This window comes from Phalangium opilio, unplaced genomic scaffold, assembly GCF_054372755.1.
Source record: "Phalangium opilio isolate 3A_F unplaced genomic scaffold, DU_Popi_V2 ptg000024l_1, whole genome shotgun sequence".
NCBI classification, from domain to species: domain Eukaryota; kingdom Metazoa; phylum Arthropoda; class Arachnida; order Opiliones; family Phalangiidae; genus Phalangium; species Phalangium opilio.
This window is the reverse complement of record NW_028324155.1, coordinates 1,394,563-1,412,795: the sequence shown is the minus strand read 5'-3', so window position 1 is coordinate 1,412,795 and position 18,233 is coordinate 1,394,563. Positions and strand designations below refer to the sequence as shown.

The following is an 18,233-nucleotide window of genomic DNA, read 5'->3' as shown; positions in this document are numbered from 1 at the left end:
ACACCACCAACAATGGACGGCTTTAATAACGATTCCCCAGCTATACACCGGTGCTCTGGGTCAAGCAATTTTACAGGGGTGGTATTTCCTCAAATATTGCATTAACACTAAAAACTACTCACAAACCAGGTTAAGTGCTGTAACACGCGTGCCTTTCATAATAAACTGCAAAGTTGTGAACTTCTTGAGTTTCACGATTTTCAATATAAAGTTCATTTTTACGAAAATCTCGAGCCATTGACCACCAAAAACCAATCCTAAAATACATATATATATTTTGTATATTTATTTCGCCGGGCTATAAATACCTAAAAAACTAAACGTTATTATATCCGATCTATATAAATATTTTAGGTAATACAAGGTAGCGTCTAATTTTAAATAAATTAAAGTATATACAAATCCCAGGTATTTTCGGGTAATCCCCCGCTGAGATGCAATACCAACATTCACGCGTAATTAAACACGCTTCCAAATATTATTGAGGGATTTTCCTTAAAATCTCTTTGGAATTTTAAGTTTTTTAAATTTTTTGCTTCGAGAGGGAATTTTTAATTTCCCTTTCATAGTATATTTATCTTGTTGGCCTCGCAGAAAACAATAAAAAAGAAATGTTACCTTCTAAGGGAAACCTCTTTACCTTCACCCTATAAGAATGTAGTAAGCTTAAAAAAATGATCCACATTCGAGAAACGTATAGTATAAAGAGTGATTAATTAAAACGATAGTGTATACCATCGCAATTTACGCTTATCCCGAGCTGACAGTAACGGAATTTTACAGGCTGCTTTATCTTGATATAAAACGATATATTTAGAAAGCTTTACAAATAAAGGGAAAATACCCAATTAAATATTGCATTTTATGATGTTATTGTACTATTTTCGAAAATTGTGGTAATATTCAGGGCCATCAAAGCGGGTGGGGAGAATTGGGTCAGTTTCCCCTGGACCCGTCGCATCTCGGGGTCCGGGACGTATAGGTATTGTTGTTTTGAGGGAGGCACACAATTTGGTCAATTTTCTCGGGGCCCACTAACTCTTTCGACGACCCTGGATCGATAAATTGAACCAAACACTTTTACGTAATAAAAAGTAGTTAGTTTGGGATTAATTTCATCTGCTCCTCATTCCATGCAAACCAGAACAAATTTCTCCGTTGATCTTAAAGTTCATTTCATCCTATTGATAATTTACAATCAACTTTTTGCATAGGGCGTATATAAACTTAGATAATTCAATTTAGATCATTCGTTTCCCGCCGGATTTTCTTGTGTTTACGCAATCCGTATTTCGTCGCTCACAGCTTTTATCCTAATCAAAAGTTCTCTTTAATTTTTTATTACGGTAAATTCTTGATCAGCTTTCTTAATTGGCGTAACGAGGTAGATTGCAATATCTTAAGAACTAAGCTTTCGAAAGAATATTAATAAAAAAAGAACTATGGATAAAATAAAAAAGAATCGAATAAAGCCCGCGAGGAAGAGAAATCGGAGCTAAAAAATCAAGATTGAAAAGGGCGCGGGAAAAGAAACTGGTTAAAGCTTTCACTTCTTTTATATTTGAAAGGCAAAGAGCTGAGTACGGCAGTCTTGCTTTTTTCACTTCGACTATTCTCCACTAGAGTCGTAGAGCGGCCGGTCGCGAGCTCTGGCTTAAATAGGAAAGCCAGCTGTCGCGCCAATTTTTAGAGCGCTGTTTAGAAGATACTCTTTTAAAGTGTTTATTATTATTCCATCAACTTGGGACCACGCGAGACTGAATTGTCAAATGCAGCCAACAGCGCTTTAAACACTAATCCTAGATTACTAGCTCCGTAATATCATGATAATTACCAAGTTTTGCTAGTGAATATTCATCAGTCACTTAATTGGTTTCACTTCGGACACTTGGAAGGAATTTTGTTTAATCTAAATCTAAACATGGGTAAGCTGAGAAAATTATTTTTTAAAATCAAAGTTTGTGTATAAATAGTGTGGAACTCTATGCTATCGCCATGTGATTTTCACTGAGAGGTGTTTGAAATTTAGAGAAATTGAAATATTAGACGTTCAAAGCTAAGAAAAAATATTTTAAAGTGTCAACGCGAACGTCAAGTCGCGAGAAATGGTCTTTCAAAGTGAATTGTCGTTGACGTTCGCGTTTGAACGTCTAAAAGAACTTTGAATTATGACCCAATGAATAAACTTCAGACATTCGGAATTTGTACAAGTAATCGTTCAATTTAATTAGTTTTTCACGAACGTGTGCTCGAACATCTACATTCAGTCTCTTAGCAACAATACAATATCCCATATTGCGTGATAAATTTATAATATATAGGTTTGGTTCGTAGCACGCAGCTTTACACAAGTATTTATCTACAAGACCAACGGGGTCTTAGTTTCCGTGAAATGCTTTGAAATTTGAAAGAAATTCTTGTTAAAAAGGGGTTGTATCATATCATTAAGAAACCCATACAGTTTTTGGGCAACTGTTCAAAAGATTGTAATCTCTATTCTTTATATCGTAAAGGATATCATTCTTCCAAAGTCTGGCACGCGCCAAGCGTCAACCCTTATTTTAAATTGTAAAAAAAAGTACCCAAGTCCCATCCGTCTCCCATTACGTGTTTCAATTTCGAAATCTAAAACGGAAACGATACATGGGGGACATGGCTGGTTGACCAAATAGCAAAAAAAAAAATATAAAAGTTTGCGCAATTCTACGATGTATATACCATAGATACGAAGTGTATGTGTCCCTTTGTATTTCATATTTTGGGGAATGCAAATTTTTGTTTTATGACAAAAACGCATTTGCCTTTATATACATATAGTTTTCAGACTAGGAGGATTTATAGCATTTACACAAGGAGGCCAGACTCCCTGGTGGTGTCAAAAGCCAGGTCTCCTTGTGTAAATGCTATGAATCCTCCTTGTCCGATAACTATGTATATTCCTCGCTCAATTATTCAACAAAGCCCTCCATTGTAATATTTTTCTTATTTTTCAAAAGTACTCGATGCACGAAAGAAGTGCTAACCCCTTCTAAACTACAACGTAAATAAACACGTGTTGCTGTTTCAATTTGAAAAAGTGGCAAGCGATATCTTGAGAAAAAAAATGAATTTTTTATTTGTAGTTTAAATGTATTCTTTAATAATGAATCACGATAAACCGTATCTATAATAATAATCCAACCTTAAAGGGTTAAAACACTCCGTTGAAAGCAGTTTTATGTGTTCAGTGATTGGTGCTACTATAGTAGCTCAAGTGGTAAAAACATATTGATAGGTCAAATTTAAGGCGGTTTTTCATTGTAAGGCATAATGATTTCCAAGTATTAACTTCGTAAGTGTTCTACAAACGGACTCTAGAGTTAAAGCACGCGCATTTTAGTAGCAAACTTTAACATAACAGCGCAGTCTCGCGTCTATATACCACTCATGATAAAAGCAGCCCCAGATGTTCGGGTTCACATGGGATAATGGAACAATCAAACAGAAACTGTATCTACATCACTCATTTAAACTTTTTAAACATTCAAAAGGCGTACTTTTCCACAAAATATATTGAACCTCGCGTTTAAACAAAAATTCAACCTCGTTTTGTAAAAATTTATTCCCATCACCTCCCCCAAACATTTATGTTTTGTTTCACGATACATCGCGTTTATTCTCTGTCTTTAATGTATGCACCTTTTGTTTATATGATTTCATTATATCGTATAGATTAAATTAATTGTTTATCCCAAGCTATTAATTATGGATATAGAATAATTTAAAAAAAAGGCAGGAAGAAAAACAACAATTGTTGTTTGAAAAAAAAAAACCTATATTTTGAAAGAGAAGTTTGGTGGTTTTTTTACTAAACATTTTCTAAGCGTTTCCTTTATTGTAATTATACGGAGAAAACAATACGTTTAACCTATAACAATAATAGATATGACCGTGATTTAGTTCACGAAACGTAAAAGAGATCATTGCGCCCCCGAAAAAAATAAAAATTGAGGGAAGAAGATAAACGTAAACGAAATTATAAATCCCCGTATATTATTTATCCCAATTTTGGGTTTTTACAATTTTCCTGCTTATTTTTTTTGGGGGGGATAGTGAGCAAGTGAGAGTGAGACAATAACAGTTATAATACAGGGTGCAACAGATCAAACGAACATTTATTTTAGCTAGTACAATGTCGCTGTAACACTCGTGAAGTCAGACCTATCATATCATACTTCTTACAAGATAGGCGCATTTTCATAGATGTATCTGAATAATTATTTGACGGTACAGCAACGTTTTACTCAAAATAATTATCCGGTTGATCCCTTCCATCATTTATATCTATATTTCGCAGCTATACCCACATAACGGTTGTAAACGTATAGCTGTTTCCCATCTCAGAAACAGGCTTTACTTCCATAGGAAACACGTTTTTCCCGTGCAAATTAGAAAGCTTCTAATTTTGCAAGAAATAAAGTACAAGGCTGAACTAACAGATTTTCGCCTGGAGATATCAAATTTCCGTTATATATTTAAACCCTGCCCTTTCCATCTATTATGCTCGCTTTGAAAAATAGTTCTAATTAGAGTTTATGGAGAAAAAAACTCCCGTCTGCAACGGATAATTTTAGGGTTATTACGTACTTTAAAACGTCCTTCGAACGTACGTATTTTATAAAAGAAATGGGTTGTTATTAGAGAATTTTATTGAACTAGGCTTAAACGATGATCAATTTGTCTAATAATATAATTTAGGTTGAAGTTTAATTCGGGTTTTTTTGAGGGGAAAGCGCTTTTACATTGCCTTCAACCTTAATAAGAAAAAAACCTCATCAGAGAAATGTCATTTTCCATTGAGATTAATTCGGAAAATTTAACAGCGCATTGCCATGTCGCAAGAGAAGATCCATAGCCCTATAATACTTTCCATAAGTACGGAATGAAAGGTTTTCGCTATCCTTTTAAGAGTGGAGTGTCTCATGGCTACGTATTTTCGAAAACTGTCGTCTCCCTGGTGGTGAATTAGCTCTAAACAGAATCCATTACCCTACTGTGATCTCCATCAGCATCTTTACCCTGGCTTAACCCGAGTTACCCGACCGGACCCGACAATAGGCTGTAGCCACGTCTTTATTTGGGTCCAGTTTGGAAGGCAAACGTAGATGGCGCGCAACTTTCTTTAAATACCTTTCCTACAGGCCTCCTTTAGAGGACACATACTTGTAGAGAGTATTAGAGGGTTATGAAAGAACTTAAATGACCCATTGAAAAAATTTTTATCAGCTTTTTTCCTTTTGGTTGATGGGGAAAGAAAATGACAAAAGAAATTTGTCTCCTCCTCTTCATCCATCCGAAACTTTCATCGCTAAATTTGATTCTCTTATTATATCCTTTACTTAGGTGACTTTTCAAATAATAAGAAAGTGTTACGAACGAAAGGGATGCTTGGTTGCCTTGTCAATATATGAATTGCTTGGCTGACAGAAAAATGACTCAAATTTACCTACTTCTTAGAAGTTCTTGAGTTCGCCCTAAAAAACTTCTGTAGTACAAAATTCTTATGACCTATGCTACAATCAAACCTTACCAGACGGCAACCACCCGCCCAGCTGAATCTAAAACAACTCTAAGCCAAACCAAACCTTAATCGAACACACTTTAAATACTATGGGGCAAATTATTTACTACAATAATATGTTGGAATCTACTAAGCTAAGGAATGTTTAGATATTTTTAACCATTTGTAGCAAGCCAGCTTATTTCATTATACTCTTGAAAATAATAAGGATCGTCTTCTAGGCCCCTAATAACCCTTAAGGGCACCTATCAATAAAAAAAACTATCGATCGGAATTCCTCTGTTTCCCCCATAGATAAAACACATAGATCCCCGACTTTAAAATCGAAGAATTCCTTAAGAAAATTACCCGGGGATGAATTTGATGGGGAAAGAAATAACTAAAAGGGATAATGAAACGACTATTATCAATAAACAATATGTAATCAATTCACATTAATTAATTACGCTATTTCCGTATGAATTCGTATTCATACTGTATCCCTTTAGAGATTAAGATGCGTTAAGAATATTAAAACAAAATCTTGAATTTCCTAAGCCTAATGACTTCAGTTGGTTCCGGAATAACATTAATTTGATAAAGGATACTGTATAGCGAGTCCCTTAATTACACCACATCAAAAGTCATCGTTGAGCGCCTACTTTGAATATTTAATGGGCGCCTAAATGGCTACGTTGAATTAACAAGTATGGATGGGTTGTACCTATAGTGAACGCTGTACGTTTCACGCTGGCTGCGGTTGTGTGCTGCTGTTTATACGTATTTCAATGTATTTTGGAAGTTCAAGGGCGTTTCTTTCGCCTGCGAGCTTGAATGCTCCGTTAACCTGGCTGGCGGGCTTGAACTTCAAAAAAAGGTATTTTTCTTCTTTTGCTTCTTCTTCTTAGCAGAACCGTAAAAAAAGTACCGTTAGACAACCGGCTGGTGCTGGAATAGTCCAAGCCAGAAGCGTTTAAATCCCGTTATAAAAATTTCCCCTTGTTTGGTATACTGTTGAAACGCGAGAATTGGGCCTGAATTTAGCCTCTAGTTTTAAATCTCGCTTAGAAATATTATATATTAAAAAAAAGAAGTTGGAACGTCAGCAGGTATCTTGCTAAGAACTTCTGGTCGTTCACACCGACGTGAATCCCACCGCGGAAGTTGATCTCTCTCTTCATTTCAAACCCTCTTGTGTCTTGTGTGGTTTTCTAATACGCCAAAAGATTTTTTTTTAAAACGTGGATTAACAATTTTTGGCATAGTGTTTTATGTTCGCGATGTTCGTGAAATTTTACGACTTTGAACTTTGTTGACAGGTCATTCTTCTAATAATCATACCTACGGGTACGGCACGATGAAGTTGGCTTATTGGTACATGACGGGGGTCATGACCCTTGTCTTTTTCATCTATATGTCCGCTGTTCAATACGTTCGGGGTTATCAATTGGATTTTGTGTATCACAATCACGATGAAATGACCAATCTTTTACACAATATCAGCAGGACCTATCCTGATTTCGCTGAAGTTTATTCCATCGGAAAATCGGTGCAGGGTAAGTGCAAAGTGATATCTCGTTTATTTATTTATTTGTTGTTTCAATTTGTGTATTTGTCGCAGGAAGTATATTATATTTGTTCTTAGCATCGTTATTTTCGCAATGGTTTAATGTGGTTTTGACCTTTGGTATCCGCGGGCGAATAGGCCATGAGAATAGAATGATATTACCAGCGTCTTCCCAATGTGTACTCGTTATGATAAGCTGCTGAATAAACGGTTACAGTGGACCACTGGAATCTCGTGGCTTATACTATTAGTAAATGTTGAATTATCGGTATTTTATCATATTGTTAATATAACTTCCTCAGGAAACTGCCTTTCTGGGTTTCCGAGAAGTGTTTTTGAGCGATTAAGAAAATTAGCTAGAACGGAAAACTTTCCCCTATTCTGTTTAAGGATGAGGACTAACTGATAGGCTGGTCCGGTTCCGTATTCAAGGCCGATAGTGATAAGGACCAAGTGTCAACTTGTATATTTAATTAAATCAAATTTATTTGAAAATTTAAAAAGTCGGAACCCCCCCTCCCCCACAATTTTGCCAAAATTTCTCCTTGTCATTTGCTAACGTTTCATCAATGACAACGTGGCAACGGGTTATTTTAGTTAATCAAAATTATTATTTATATTACATACCAATCGTTCTCAGGACAATTTTAAATACTTCACCTTTTATTTTTGTACTCATCTTCAAAATCACGTATAACCCATTTTCTCACGCAATTTATAGGAATTTCAAAATACTAACTATCCGAGAAGGTATTAAACTTCCCATTATATAAACTGGTTTCGTTATGTAAAATACCATTCTTTCCCGCGTTGCGAAAACCCTATTTTGTTCTTCGATCGCCATTTCGAGATAGATTTTGATCCAAATCATGGTCAGATAATCTAGCGCAAATACGTTAAAAATCAAGAGCTGGTTTGCGTTCAAACTTCCCTCAATTTTATTTTACTTAAAAAAATCGAACGAAGGCTAATAAATTTTAATGCAGTGTTTCATTAACTCGTTGCCAGTAAATTGGGTCTCGAAGAAGAAAAAAAAATGCCAGTTAAAATTAATTGAGCCAAATTTAATATGTTTTATGGTCCACACTTAATTTGAAAGAGGTGTTCAGTTGCAATTTTAGTGTATTATTTCATAGGCAATTGAGCTCTGATCGCATTAACGCGTTTAAAAATATTCCTTTGTCATTAGCCTTTTTAAAGTATAGATGTATGAGCTCTGGTATAATTGACAATACATATATCAGTAAGTTAACTTATTATTTTCAATATAAAATATTCACTATATACGTTCTATCCAATTCTAGTATTTTAATTCCCTTTAAGGCTAATAAATATCATGTTTGTCTGCTACTTCAACAACGCACCACTCTGTGTGAACGTATACTCAGTTCAATTTAGGATAAAGAAGCTTAGGAAGATCTGTTATCCGGATCTTCGTCGATGGCTAATTGGAAATCAAATAAGATACTTCCGGAAATTGGATACCCCCATAAATCGATTAATTTGTATATACATTACACCGGTAACCGTGCATTTAGTAAAGGTTAAATATATCTAGACACACAAACCCACATGCATGCATATATGTATATAAAAGGGTCGAGATTAGGGCGTGTTATCTTTTTCTTGCCAAAATTTCTTTCATACGTCTGAAAAGATCCGTCGAAACAATTATCAAGGTAAAAGTTATTAGAGCGAGGGGTAAGGTCAAAAATGGACGGTGCCGCAACAATACCTCTCTTTTGTCCTATAGCCGAATTAAATTTGGGTCTTATACAACACTTTACGGGGTCCCAACGTCTCCACCCTAATATAACTTAAAACTCATTTAGTTCTTTCGTTATCATAAGTTTATAAGATATATTACATCCATAAGTATGACACATCCTATACTTCGTAATGCAAGAGACTTAAGTTACAGCTCGAGTTAGTTCAAGAACGGCAAGGTGACAAACTTATTTCTTATAAACTTATGACAGCACTTTATAGAAATTCCCTGACTGAACGATATCCTGATTCTTGAAACTAGTTGTAATGTTTTTTTTTTTTTGAGTGACGAGTTTTAGGATCTTTGGCTTGGATGATAAACCAACCTACCTACGTGTCCTTAATAAGGGTCCGGGAAAAGAATACCAAAACGTTTATTTATAATAAATTTTCTGTTTATTTCGAGGTTGAAATTTTATACGGAGATAGTTTTATTATTTTCTTTTTTTGCGTTTGTTTATGGAGTAAATTAACATATTCCTACACTAAATCGCTTGATAGGGAACATCGATCAATCAATCAATCGACAACTATAATTTTGTCTCTAAAAGTTGCAGATTTTACAGTCTTGTAAGGGAACTAAAATTTCATTGAAATGGGCCCCATAAACTAAATTACATATCCAGACTGATTGATAGCCCAAATTGGTATGCGTAGGAAGCTAATATTTCACATGGTGAAGTTATACTTTCCAATAAGCGGCCATCTTGGTAAAATGGCGACTAGCCTAGTATTATAGCAGATTTGCGAATACATCCGAGGATTGATTAACCCCCGGCCTAAACTAAATGAAGACGATTTAATTGAATTAAAAGTTATTTTCGTCTTGTAGAAATTAAAATAATTTAAAAACATAGTCATATTAAAATCAAATCGTGTTTGGAATAAATTTAAACAAAATAAACGTGACGTTTTTCAATTAATATTAAAATTAAATATTAAAGACTTTTAAAACGGGGAAACTTTCCTTTTACTACGAATAATTAAAACGTGAAGAAGAATATTCATCTTCTTCCCTAACGAATAAATTACGAATTCTCGAATAAAGTTTCGTTTTTAATTTCCTAATACCAATCAAGCTTAAAAAATTTAATAAAAAATAAAACTAAGTGTAGAAATACCCGTAACGAATTTGAACATAGATTTTAAAAAAAATTAGGCTGATGATCTATAGAGGGTTAATTTAGGTTTTTTGTCCTTTATTGTGAAACTATTATGATCTTGGCCTAAAATTATCATATTGAAATTAACATAATTATTTAATTACGTAAGAGATGATAATGACAATTCATTTCGAAAAATGAAAAAAGAAAAAAATTTAATCGTCTTTGTAATTAGAGAAACGTGGGGTTTATTCCTTTGTCTATATAATTTACTTTTGCATATTAAAAAGGCGGGTCTACCTGCGCCCTGCGCTCGCGGAAAAATGAACCCAGCTGTCATTTCAAATAAAATTATTAAAAGAAAAATTAATAAGTGAAAAGTTTTTGCGAAGAAAAGTAATAATCATGAACGTGGAAAAAGCAAAGAGTATATGAAGAACTGTAGTAGAAATTTCATTTCTATAATATGAGCTGATGGAAAATTGAAAAACCAAATATGACTATTCATCATGTCACATACGAGTTCTTGTTATGATCTATCTATTTCCCTTTCGCATTCCAAAACATAAATTTAAGTTTAATTTAACTTTCATTTAAAATATAACAGAAATAAACTTCATAAAATACCAATAGAGTTATGTCAGTCCCCATCGTTGGCCCTACTAAGCTCTATGGGAAATTCACATGGCATGCTACTACTCGATCTGACCCATGATGTGTCCTAGGGCGACAATCAATATTTCATTGGCCTAAATATACAGAATTTCTACCAAAAGTTATTTGAATGTTAAGGAGAATTTCCCGAGAAAGTTTTAGGTTTTCTGAGGCGAATTTTTCCGTGAAATTCTTAAAATACATTTTTTTCTCAATGCGTTTCAAAACATCCACCCTTGTGTAGACCTACTTTCCATTTTAATATAACGAATTCCCGGATTGAAATATATTTAATCGAGGTTGCCTATAAGATTAAAGAATGTTAAACAAAATAAAATGCTCCTATTGTTCTCTTTGCGTGTTCTTTACGGTCTAATGAGGGGAAACTTAATAATTTTTCTATACGGGATTAGATAGATATTTCTTCCAAGTTTTACCGTAATTCTTTGATGCAACCCCGCCCTGGCGTCACACAAGAAAAAAAATTAAACATCATACACGTCTAGCTAGCTAGGGTCGGGTACCTTTTTTCTTGTTAATTTAAGTAGGGCATCTAAGCTTAAATTCCCATAAACACATAGAAGCAGTCTAGTTGTTTTTGTAGCGTTAAATATTTCTCAGCCGTCATCTCTCTCAGAATTGGGCGTGAATTCTATTTATTTGTATTTCAATTATTTTATTTTCCACGTATTATTATAGGAAGAGATCTATGGGTGCTGGCGCTGAGCAAACATCCTCAACAAGATGTGATACTGAAACCTCAAGTTAAATATGTGGCTAATATGCACGGAAATGAGGCATGTCCTAATTACGTTTTATATTTTTCAGTTGTTCTAAATCCAGGGTGAAATGGGTGGGGGGGGGGGGGAATATTCAACAACATTTTACTATCCCTTGAATAATCACAAACCATTTGGTTATAATAATATTATAGGCTTCAAATGAATAAATTAGTGAAAAAACTTCAAACTTAACATGATTTTCCATTTCACCCTGTGGTCCCTATCATATCTGCCGATGGCGAAATGAATTCTGTAAACACGATTAACCTTTCCGCTTGGAGCACTTTGAACGCAAACTTCTAGCGTACGTGATCGATGTAGATAAAATTTGTTTTTCCAAAAGGATGATTTTTCAATGATGTTGACTTGGAAACCGTATTTACAGAATTCGATACTGAAACCGCGCAGGGAAATATACAGGGTGTTTCTGATAAGTCTGGGGGATGTTCTTTGGTCGATTTTGAGTCGAAAATGTTACTTCTATCTCCATTTTTGTCCTAAGGGACACTGTTTTCAAGTTAAGATTATTTGAGTATTTTACGGATGACCCCTTAAATTTAACTAAGAAACTGAAAGACAATGATTTCTAATTTACTTAAGGGGTCATCCCTCAAAAACTCAATCATAACTTGAAAATAGTGGCCCGGACGAACACCCTGTATAACAGGACTATATTTGGAAAATGAATTTTTAACATGGACGTTTTAACAAACCCTTTAGGGGCGGTTGACCTCGGCTTAGAATCACACGTTTTGTAAATAAAAAAAACTTTCTTACATTAATTTTATCATCATAACCTAGGCCGTGGGTAGAGAGCTGTTACTTCATGTCATCATGCACTTAATCGACAATTACCACCATGACAGCTATATTCGTTGGCTTGTGGATAACACAAAAATTCATTTTATGCCTTCCATGAATCCTGATGGCTTCGAAATTGCCACTGAAGGGTTTTGTTCGGGAGTGAAGGGAAGGTAAGGGGATCAACCTTTACAATTTCGACATGCACATTTAAAACAATTCTTAAAAAGCGCTGCTAATTATAATTACGCAGGTATAACGCGAGGGGTTACGATTTAAACCGAAACTTCCCGGATTATTTCAAAGCCAACGACAAGGAGATGCAACCCGAAACGAAAGTAACGCGAGATTGGTTGAATTCCAACAATTTTGTCCTGTCCGGCAATATCCACGGAGGAGCCCTGGTGGCTAGTTATCCCTTCGACAACACACCTAATTCTAGTAAGGTTTCTAATGGCCTATCTTTAAATTAAATTAAATGGAATATCTGAATAAATTTTTAAAAATACGAATTTAGTATTTTCGAGTTATAGCACATCTTCGCTGACTCCGGACAACGACGTCTTTCAACATTTGGCCTTAGTTTATTCTACGAACCACGAAACGATGCATCGTGGCATTCCGTGTCGAGACGGTGGTCTTGAATTCCCTAATGGAACTACCAACGGAGCAGCCTGGTACCCATTGACGGGTAAGATATTTAAATATAATCGCGAAATCAGTCAATAGCCAACATCTCCTTGCATTGATTTTCAGGTGGTATGCAGGATTACAATTATATTTGGACAGGTTGTATGGAGGTCACATTCGAGATTAGTTGTTGCAAGTATCCATTCCGAGGGGACTTGCGTAAATATTGGAGGGCTAATAGTAAATCTCTGCTGAGGTTCATCGCCGAAGTACATAGAGGTAATGTTTCTTCTTTGCAATAATTGAATTAATATATTTAAACCATGATTGTCCCTTGATAGGCGTTAAGGGTTTGATCAATGACCATAAGAACATTCCGTTGGCCAAAGTGACCCTTAAGATTAAAGGCAGAGATATCGGGTTCCGATCGACGAAGAACGGAGAGTACTGGAGGATATTGCTCCCTGGTACCTACACTTTAGAGGTGAGTGCCATAGTGGTTAAATATTTTGTCGCGTCACGTGAAATAACCGATAATTTCGCTTCAAGGCGTACAAGGAAGGGTTCCTACCCACGGAGACCCAGTTCGTGGTGACGAGTACGGGTGTAACTGTTCACAATTTCACAATGTATCCTTCGCGTTTGGTAAGTTCGAATCCGCACGAGGGAACGACGGAAGAATGGGAAGTTCCTTACGGGGACAGACACAACGGGGCCTCCGATTCAGCGTACGCCGATGATGGGACCGGCTCTACGGTAATCAACCAACAACCTTACCTTCCTCCCACTTCTCCGGTGACCCACGGTATCCTACCCGATTCTTTACCACCACTTCGCTCCGAAAACACTCACTTCCCGGACGAATCAACCGCTCACGCTCGCTCTTTTGACGCTGCTGCTGATCCCGTTGCCCCTAGAACCCGGGTCTATTACTACTCTAAAGGTTACGGTTATAACTACGGTAGCGGTTCGTCCCCTTCTGGCACTGTCCACTATTCCCACGCGGCGCGATCCCCTAATCCCGAAGCCCAAGAGGGTCAACCCGAGGTCAATGCTTACGAATCTATTTCGAATTCGGCTTCGGTTAACGTTGCCGCCCTTTCACTCGTGTCCTTGATGTGCGCGATTGGATTAAGATCTTGTTAGAACAGAGTAACATTGAGAAGAATCTCTTTAACTTTGAACCCAACGAAAGACGCTTGTGATATAATATTATTCTAAATTTCCCCCTTAATTACGATTAGCTTGGCTGATGACAGACTTTAAACGCCAATAACTAAGCGTGTGCCAAAATGTATGACGCAAAATAGCGGTAGAAACTGATGAAACGTCGCAAAACTAACGCGCCTTTAACTTTCAGTAATTTATAAGTTAAGGGGGAAATAATTCATCGTTATAAGTATTTCAGGCACCAATTTTTATAAATATTGTTTCGAGACGTCTTTTTTTGAGAAATGTGTTTTGCATGATATTGTGTTTTGTCTTTTTTTAATTATTATTTTTTTAACTAAATAAATGTCTTTTTATTTCGAAATAACACCTTATAGTCTCTTTCCTTTCACGCACTGACTCACCAACCACTCTTTTTGGCAAAGAAAACCCACTTAAGTTGTTTATAGGAACTAATTAAGCAATGACGTGTAAAGCACTCGCTCGCACAGTTGCACTTGGAATGGAATTTTTGTTATATAGTGGCAATGGCATTTTGCGCATTAGAGTATCCCATAATGAGTTGTTGTTTATTGCAAAAGTTGGGCGAGATAGTGAAGGACGTAGTTAAAAAGCTGTTGAAGTTTCTAATACTAAATTTGCGATTCTCTTCGCGTAAAATGAACATAATCACTTACTCGCCTACCATATGTTATTATAAATATTTATGTGGGTGTATTTTCACGTTTCCCTCGAGACTGAAACGCGAGTCAAAGTCGGTTTAATCCCTTCAATGAAAAGATTAGTTCAAAAAATCCCATTCATTTAAAGATGAATGCAAGTTCTGATATTTGAAAACCCCGGAAACACATTTTCGCGTACGTTGCGATGAGTGAATTTGTCAATATTACCATGCAGCATTCAAACCCCCGTCCGTTTCTTTCAACTTATTTATATAAAAAAAGGTTTCGATATTTCATTTTCAAAAATCTCAATTTGCTCCTTCAGGTCTTTGGTTGGAGTTTCTTGGTATTGGGAGTAAACTATCTCTTGGTGACAATGTCTTTTCGATAGGAAATAATCAAAAACCTTTTTACGAAACAAAATTGATCAAAAGAAGTTATTTTCATAGCGCTATAATATATATAACAAAAAAGGTGGAGTGGTGTTTTATTTTATATCTTTTCCCTTAAAATATTTGGCATGTTATGTTAATTTTCTCGCGGGTTGTCCTACTAACAAAACCAGTCCATTGCCGGTCACTGAATTGGTTGCCCTATCAAGGTAAGTAGGGTCGAGAGGTTTTACGTTGTGAGTCGAAGTAGAATAACAGGTAAGGAATTCATTCCTCAAATCTTGGGTCCCTCTTCAGTAAAGGAATTTAGGAAACGGGATATGATTTCAATACGGGTCAGATCAAATTGGCCAAGATGAGGGTTTCAAAATGGGAGTGATAATACAAGACGGTGTTAATGATAAGTCTGCCATAAATTAAGGGGGATGTTCTTTGTGTGATTTTGAGTCGAAAATGTTCTATGACAGAAGTAGACTAATAACACTAAAGGGAAAAACACTATCCCTAGTTCAAATGGCCAATCAAAACACCTACGGAAGTTGGGTGGACAAGACCCGTAACTAACTAACCACATTGTGAAAAAAGGTCCTGAAATAGTTTCCATTCCTTATGCCTTGATACTCTTTGTTTAAACCTTCGGTTCCGAGTAAAGAACGCTTAGGGCTACTTTACTATTATTATACAATATTCTTAATTATTGGCCCATTTTGAAGCAAAGTTCTCAAATTCTAAAGTTATTCCCGACTCCCGAGGCCTATTAAAACGTTTCAGCGATAAAGGTAAGGTTTTTTATTCGGGAAATAAAAATTAACGCTTAAATTACTGAATTAACGTTCTCACGTACTGCTTTAATCTTATCTCAGCCTCTAAACTCCGTTTCCTCCTGAATTTTTATATAGAATCGTCCATTTTTGCGTCGAAATAATTCTCTATTATTTCCGGGTCAATCGTTGTTTCCCACGAGAAGACCTCCTCAAGGAACGATAGCAGATTCGCTCATTACAACCATCTCCAAAGGCATCAATAGAGTTTTCGCGGGAATATTGGGAGGAGGATGACGCGCGAAAATCAGAACTGAAAAATCGCCTATAGTCACGAATTAGACCTAGTTAGTGAATCGCTCGTTAACGACAACACCCTGAAGTATATTTGTATATAGAAGTTTTATTATTAGTTTTTAATGTTATAGAGTTTGAGCGGCTTGGACGCGACCAAAACATATATAAATATAGAAAATTCCCATTGAAATACCAGTTTTTGTTGGCGTCCAAGTCGTTTTAACTAGTATATCCCGCACAGCAATTAAATATGTGTATCAATTTCAAAGTCGATGCGATTTGATATGATACCTTTTCATCACAAGTACAGCTATTTTTACGGTTATTATAATAAATAAAAAAACTTTTGACGAAAATTATAGGGCTGGCCCCTCATGACACGACTCCCCGAAAATATTGTTTACGGACAAACTTTTCAGTTTTGAATATTTGCGATTGTCTAAGACAATGAATTTGATAATAAAGTTGTAAACATTTTACTAAAATGATAGTAGTCGTCGTCGTCGTTTTGAAATCCCGCGCAGTATTTACGCACGAGGTAGACCTACCTACAAACCAACCTTCGTCTTTTGAACCATGGCCAACTTAGATTACCGTTTTTAGTTTTAGAATAAAGGACTCCATGTTGGCCATGTTTGAACATGTTACTGTACACTAAACACTTTGTCTTGCCAAAGCAATTCAGTGTTGTGAAGTTTCCCATGAGTTGTTGCCGTTCGTAAACGATTACAGAAAATTAAACTTACCTACCTTCAGCGATGAAATTTAAGGTGCAATCCTCTGGCGTTGAGTTCCACATGGGCCACATATTTTCCATTATCTGTCAAAATAAACAAGAAAGGAATGCTAAGTTGGGTGATTACGGGCAAGTGTTGACCCAAACACGGTAAGAAAACCACAGGTTTCGTTTTATTCCCAAAGAATTAGCTTTTTACATCTATGGCCCGTAACGCTAGGGAAATTTAGGCGTCCTAGATATAGTTTGCGACACTATTGTTGGCCTACGTTAAATTATAGGCTTAGTTAACAATTAAGACGGAAACAGAAGCTTGGGTGTTGAAATATGGTTTGAAAAACCGCGCGAATTACTGTTTCGAGCCAGACCGATATCCCGTATGACGAAGTACTACCTTTATACTTCGTTTATTTATTTTTTTATTTATTTGTTTATAGGTACAATTGCCCATATAGCCATCAGAGTAGCTTAAGCATGAGCAGCGATAATTTTAAACGTTTATATAAAGGCCTGTCCAGACTGACACATTTTGCGAGTTCGCATCTTCGCTTTGCTTGTTTGCAAGATCGCTCTACTGTCCACATTAGGTTTTCGCTACTTTGCGTCCTCACCTCGCGAAGACACAAATTTCTTGCGACTAGGCCAAGAATTTCGCGCCTTCGCGAGAAAAGCACCAATCACAGACGAGAGGAAGGCTGGGACGATTAGGTTTGTTTTTCTCTTTGGACAAGGTCGATGGAGAAGGGCAGATGGCGCAATGATTGCTCAAACTTTATTGGCTCTCAGAATGGGAAAAGCAAAATTTTTGCGTGTATCAGAACAGAAGTGCAAATGTTTTTCGTGATCTGTTGCGAAGACGCGAATAAACGAAGGCGCGAACACGCGAGCGCGAGCTCAATGTGGACAAAGCTTTAAGAGATAACAGTTTTTTTTTTGTTTTAAGAAAACAATTAAGTAAAAAAAAAAAAAAAAAAAAAAAAAAAAAAATTGTTGTAGGGGCCCGCTAAGAGGGGGGGGGGTGTGAGGAATTTAAGGTGAACAAACGAGGCAGATAAGGTGAACAAACGATCAAGGGAGAGTCTAAGGTAAAGACTTGAAATAATTAGACAGTTTACGTCGAAATTGGGACTTATTGGTAATAACAACTAGATCAGGGGGTAGAGAATTCCAGTCGTCAATGACGGCAGTAGTAAAGTGAGTTTGGCGATAAGTAGTCTGAGCCCTAGTCTTAAATAGTTTATGAGAATGACCACGGGTACGAGTGCTTAAATTACGGGTGAAAAAGTTTGAGAAGTCGGGGGCAAGGTGACCGTGAATTAGGTCATGAACGAGGCAGAGATTGTTAATTTTGAGGCGGATGGGGACAGGGTCA

General features: G+C 36.2%; 1 protein-coding gene across 4 annotated transcripts; it reads left to right on the top strand.

Moving 5' to 3' along the window:
• Positions 1 to 1,558: 1,558 nt before the first annotated feature.
• LOC149692037 (carboxypeptidase D-like) lies at positions 1,559 to 16,610 on the top strand. Of its 4 annotated transcripts, XR_016382601.1 has the most exons (11): positions 1,561 to 1,925; positions 6,859 to 7,095; positions 11,330 to 11,427; positions 12,214 to 12,386; positions 12,467 to 12,654; positions 12,731 to 12,904; positions 12,970 to 13,122; positions 13,185 to 13,327; positions 13,393 to 13,599; positions 15,001 to 15,149; positions 15,967 to 16,104. XR_016382601.1 is itself a non-coding variant. In XM_089867693.1 (10 exons), exons 1-10 carry the CDS (start codon positions 1,922 to 1,924, stop codon positions 16,123 to 16,125), a joined length of 1,536 nt encoding a protein of 511 aa, XP_089723819.1. In that variant the 5' UTR covers positions 1,559 to 1,921; the 3' UTR covers positions 16,126 to 16,610. The 4 variants fall into 4 exon arrangements, 3 of the variants coding, with proteins under 3 accessions (XP_089723819.1, XP_089723820.1, XP_089723818.1); XM_089867693.1 differs by lacking the exon at positions 15,001 to 15,149 and having other exon boundaries at positions 1,559 to 1,925; positions 15,967 to 16,610; XM_089867694.1 differs by lacking the exon at positions 15,001 to 15,149 and having other exon boundaries at positions 13,393 to 13,488; positions 15,967 to 16,610.
• The last annotated feature ends 1,623 nt before the right edge of the window (positions 16,611 to 18,233 follow it).